The sequence below is a fragment of the Syngnathus leptorhynchus genome, chromosome 5 (assembly GCF_054491065.1).
Source record: "Syngnathus leptorhynchus isolate UIUO chromosome 5, UIUO_Slep, whole genome shotgun sequence".
Lineage (NCBI taxonomy): Eukaryota > Metazoa > Chordata > Actinopteri > Syngnathiformes > Syngnathidae > Syngnathus > Syngnathus leptorhynchus.
This window is the reverse complement of record NC_141199.1, coordinates 7100052-7104955: the sequence shown is the minus strand read 5'-3', so window position 1 is coordinate 7104955 and position 4904 is coordinate 7100052. Positions and strand designations below refer to the sequence as shown.

The 4904-nt window shown below is 44.2% G+C and overlaps 1 protein-coding gene across 1 annotated transcript; it reads right to left on the bottom strand.

Moving 5' to 3' along the window:
• Nucleotides 1-241: 241 nt before the first annotated feature.
• rtn4rl2a (reticulon 4 receptor-like 2 a) lies at nucleotides 242-4330 on the bottom strand. Its single transcript, XM_085912237.1, has 4 exons — nucleotides 4273-4330; nucleotides 3409-3635; nucleotides 3100-3333; nucleotides 242-2154 (listed from the first exon to the last, which is right to left on the bottom strand). Exons 1-4 carry the CDS (start codon nucleotides 4328-4330, stop codon nucleotides 1306-1308), a joined length of 1368 nt encoding a protein of 455 aa, XP_085768363.1. The 3' UTR covers nucleotides 242-1305.
• Between the last annotated feature and the right edge of the window lie 574 nt (nucleotides 4331-4904).

Genomic DNA, 4904 nt, shown 5'->3' with positions numbered 1-4904 from the left:
GTGTGTCCTTTAGGGACAATTGACTCAGATGTACTTAAGATTTGGTCACACAACAACAAGCTGCTATTGTTTTTTGTTTTTTTACTGGGTATTGGTTTGTTTGGATTATCTGTTGTTGTTTGAAACTAAACAATAATGCTCACCATCATCAATTAAACATCATTTGAAAGAAAAGAACGAGAATAATCATATATATATTCAGTTTCTTTCTTTATAAAGATGTTCATCTGCATCCAATCAAGTCTTTGTACAGAGTATCAATATGTCACAGAAAGACATCCAACAATCAATCTCAGGCTTCCTGAAAGGAAGATTTCTTTCCCAGTGTTTGTCGTAAATGACATCCTATTTACAGAAAAAATTCAAATGGGGCAAAAATGCAAAAACATTGACATACCTACAAATAAGTGTAGCTGCTAGACTGTGGATGTGTTGTTCTGTTCTCCATGTTCTGTTAATGGCTCTGTCAAAATGGTCCAAAGCTGTCCTCTCCTATTAGTGTGAGGGCGCTGTCAACCCAGCAACCCTCTCACTCACTCACTCACTCACTCACTCACTCACTCACTCACTCACTCACTCACTCACTCACTCACTCACTCACTCACTCACTCACTCACTCACTCTCTCGCTTCTCTCACTCTAGCTTTCCTCATTCTAAATTTATCTCTTTATAATAAATATCTTCACTCCTTGTCATTTACATGTGAGACCTTCTCTGTCTTGCATTCCTCTACTTTTTTATGTCACTCTCTGAGCATCTTCAAAAAAATGAGGATCCTCATCTCTTCAGTGCCTTGGGTTCAAGATGAGCTCGACGACATCAATTTGAGCACCCACAACAAACATACATGGGTATTTACATGACACTGTAAGTGGTTACAATACTGTTGTTACTACACACTGTGTTCTAACAGTAATTAGTACAAACCAGTTACCTGGGTGCAATAATTGCACTATTAGTTCTTACTCAGTCGAGTTGATGAAAATAATGACATCATTGACAACTGCTTTCAAATCTTGCCGATGTTAACGATGGACTTAGCCCTCGCAGCCCTGATTTCAGAAAAATCATGACATCATTTAGGCTCCAAGCATAATGCCGTGCCTGTAGTGTGTTGTATCGAAAGATCAAGCAGCCTTGAAAAGTTTAGCCCTGTAGATGTTAGAATCAGAATCTCCCTATCTCGCTCGCTGTGCCTTAAGAAATAGCATTCAACCTGTCATAGGGAGTATTGAGAGTCTCAACATGGATCCTCGCAGCCTTTAAAACAGGCTCCAGGGTACGCAGGGCACTTGAAGTTGGATTCAGCCAAATCGATAGTGGAGATTGAACACTATAATGGCTAGTACTGAGAGGGAAGAGGGTGAGGACGGTGAGGTAGAGGAGGAAGATGGAGTCAGGTCAAACTCAGGCGGACATTCGAGCTCAAAGCATCGCAGGGTGACACCTGAGTCCTCGTTGCCGTAGTTTGCCCAGTACTCTTCCTGGTCAAGTTTAGGCAGTGCCAGTTCTTCCTCCCCCAACTCATACTTGACCAATGATGTGGTTGTGGACGGGCCTTTCCCGTACAAACCAGCTTTGACGGTCTCTGAAGATTTTTCAAAGAGACCTTTTGTCGATGACTGAGGCTTGTTTTTGTGGAACCACCATCTGGTTTTGGTACTGAATGTGGTGGTGGTGGACCCGGCGATTGAGCCTGGATCGGCGAGCGGGCAGAGGGCAAAGTCCATTTCTCGAAGAAAGCGAAGATCTTGACCACGGCGTGCGGAAGGAGAGTTGCAAATCACCTCAGATGAAGAGACACGGGCCTCCCGGAACCACTCCCACAGGGCGCGGGCTTCGCAGCCACACGACCAGGGGTTGGCATTGAGGCGGAGGAATTCTATGCCCTGAGTGTCCCTCAGTGTCTGACTGGGCAGCTCGGGCAGCGAATTGTTGAAGAGGAACAGCATGGTCAGGCGACCAAGGTCGCGGAAGGCCCGACGGTTCACCTGCCTGATGCGGTTGTCATGAAGGAGCAAGCGGTCAAGGTTTACCAAGCCATGGAATACATTTTCTGAGATGGTGCGTATGCGGTTTCCGTGCAGGAAGAGCTGACTAAGGTTGATGAGATCAGAAAAGATGTCATCCTGCAAGAAGTGTAGATTGTTTTCCTGCAGATGAAAACATCAAACATAATGTCATTAGATATGATTCACTTTGGTGTACCATAAATAGATGACCAGGATGTATCCCATGTGTTCTCATATGCCATGGGACGAAATTGGTAAATTACAGCATCACTGGTCCTGTCATCAATTTGTGAGAAATTTGACAAATGGAAAGATGTTTTTGGTATTTTTTGCCCAATGTTGAGACTCCATTTTAAGCTGTGACCTTGTATGTTCTGAACACACAAACACAAAAATCTCAAATTATAATTGAAATACCTCCCAATGGGGTAGAAATACAAATGGAGCTATGTCTTTCTCTAAGCTGCTCAATTGCAAGTACACTTACAAGTGTGCGTCATTGGTAAGACCTTTCAGCACACTATTAGGATATCAGATTCTTTTTCCATTGGGTTGAGTCACTGAATTAGGAAATAAACTAGTGATAAACTAAGATAAGCAGCATAAGGTTAAGGTCTTTTTACTCACAAGTAAGACAATGTTGGTGTGTTTGTACGACAGGTTTTTACTAGAGACAACACTATGCACCAATTGAAGGTTGCTACTAGTATTACTAGTAAGGTACTATAAAAATGATAGTAGTTGTTATTTAGCTATGAAGCCATTTCAGCATTTTTCAAAGCGCACTAGTTTCCATTTATAATTCAGGACCCCATAAACAAATCAAATAAATGCTCAAACGCTTTGACTGAACGCTATTTGACCATTCATCTCATGTGCTATAAGTGCACCAAAAATGCCTTACTCGTAATGACGAAAAACATACTTGTACAATACCTTAAACTGGATTACAAGGACATAGAGTAAATGCTCCAATGGCTGTCCACGAGACACTGCAATACTGTTTAGCTGAATTTGTGTTTTAACGCACATCATTTGCAAGTACTTCAACATTTCACTTGTTCATTTCATGCAAGTGCCCCCTACCTGTAAGTAGAGATAATGCAGGCTGTAAAGCTTGCGGAAGATGTCGTGGGGCAGGGCGGTGAGTTTGCAGCGGTGCATATGGAGGCTCTGGAGCTTCTCTAGGCCACGGAAGGCTCCCCCTTCCAGACGGTGAAGGTTAGGGTTGTCCCCTAGGTCCAACTCCTCCAAGTCCCTCAGCTCACTGAAAGCTCCTGCTTCGATCCATGTAATGTTGTTGGAAAACAGCCACAGAACCTATAATGCAAAATAATACATTCTAAGTGATTTTGTAGACTCATTTCATGCACATTTCATGCAAAATGTTCTTACCTGAGTCCCAAAGCCAAATGAGCCAACTCTAAGCTCCGTGATCCTGTTGTTCTGGAGGAAAACGCGCTGCGACTCATACGGCACTCCAATGGGGACGGTGGTGAAGTTCTGCGCTTGGCAGCTTACAGTCATGGGAGTCGGGTAGCACACGCAAAGGTGCGGGCAGCCCAATGCCAGACTTGGCTTGCCGAGAACCATCCACACCACCAACCAAAGGGAGAGGCCGCCTGCATGGGGGAAAGCGAGAGAAGGAAGAGAGGTATGTTATTTGGGAGCTCTCAGTGGTGCTGAAAGCAACCAATCCCATTGGTGCCAGTTTTCCTTCTGGTTTAGTCGATTTATTGAGTTTGTCTTGCCTGTATCCACCGTGAACAGACTACCAAATATTACTGTAGCATAACTCGAATATTTTTATGAATAATCACCTAGAACGTGCCATCTTAATCTATTTTTTTCACCTTCTTGTTGAAAGTATTTTTCCATCCTTTTTGTATTTATATTTCCTTTTGGGTGGTTTCTGTCTTTTTACTACAGGTAATGTTGCTGGTGTGACAATTTAATTTCTATCTATCTAGCTGTCTGTTTCGGTCTGTCAATCTAGAAACTGACGTTTGCTTGGATATTACAAGGAGATAGAAGAATAAACATTAAATCGAGGGGTTTTTTAGTCATAGAAATCTGCGCACTGCAGCTCACCCGACTTTTACGCACCACATAGATAACTCTTACAGACGCGTACTGCTGAGTATTTATCCAATCTGAGTTGAAATCCATCGTTATATAAGCATTACTCAAAATAAAAACCCCGTTGCTATCACACAATAAAGAGACACATTATTCTAATCATGAAAAGAAGAAACTTACTTTTGCAGTTGCGCACGACGGAGCATCGTCGGCTCCGAGAAATCGAGAAGGTCTCCATCCTTAACCAAAGCCCAAAGCGAGTTAGCCTAGTAGGGCGAAGTATTGCCTGCTATCTCCGCTGATGACCTGGTTTCCCGAGTCGGAGCGACTGAGTGCCGGCTGATGGGCACAAATGTCCCATATATACTCCCAGCATCCTGCCATTGCCTACTGAGGTGGTCACCGTGGAATCGCCTACGTCACAGACGACGGGGTCATCATGACTGAGTGAGGGCGGCATGAAGCGGAAAAGGGCGGGGCCCACTGTCGGGGATTCTCTTGGGGAACTTTACGCGCGTAAAGGCTGGTTGGACGAGCAGGGAGGAGGAGATTGAGGACGCACGTAGAAGAAAAAGACGAGGCGGGAGCGAATGCAATTGGAAAGTCATGAATGGAGGAGGGAGGGATCGAGGCACGTTGCCCGCTGATGATGACTGAGATTTGTGGAGGATTGGAGGACGGGGAGGAGAAGAGAACACAAGTCGTTTCCTGGCGGCAGCCTTCTAGACTCTTTTGGTCTGTTTCCGGCGATATGCAAGCCAGACAAAAGCAACATCACAAAACTCAGATGGCTGTGAGCAAGAAAAGGAGGA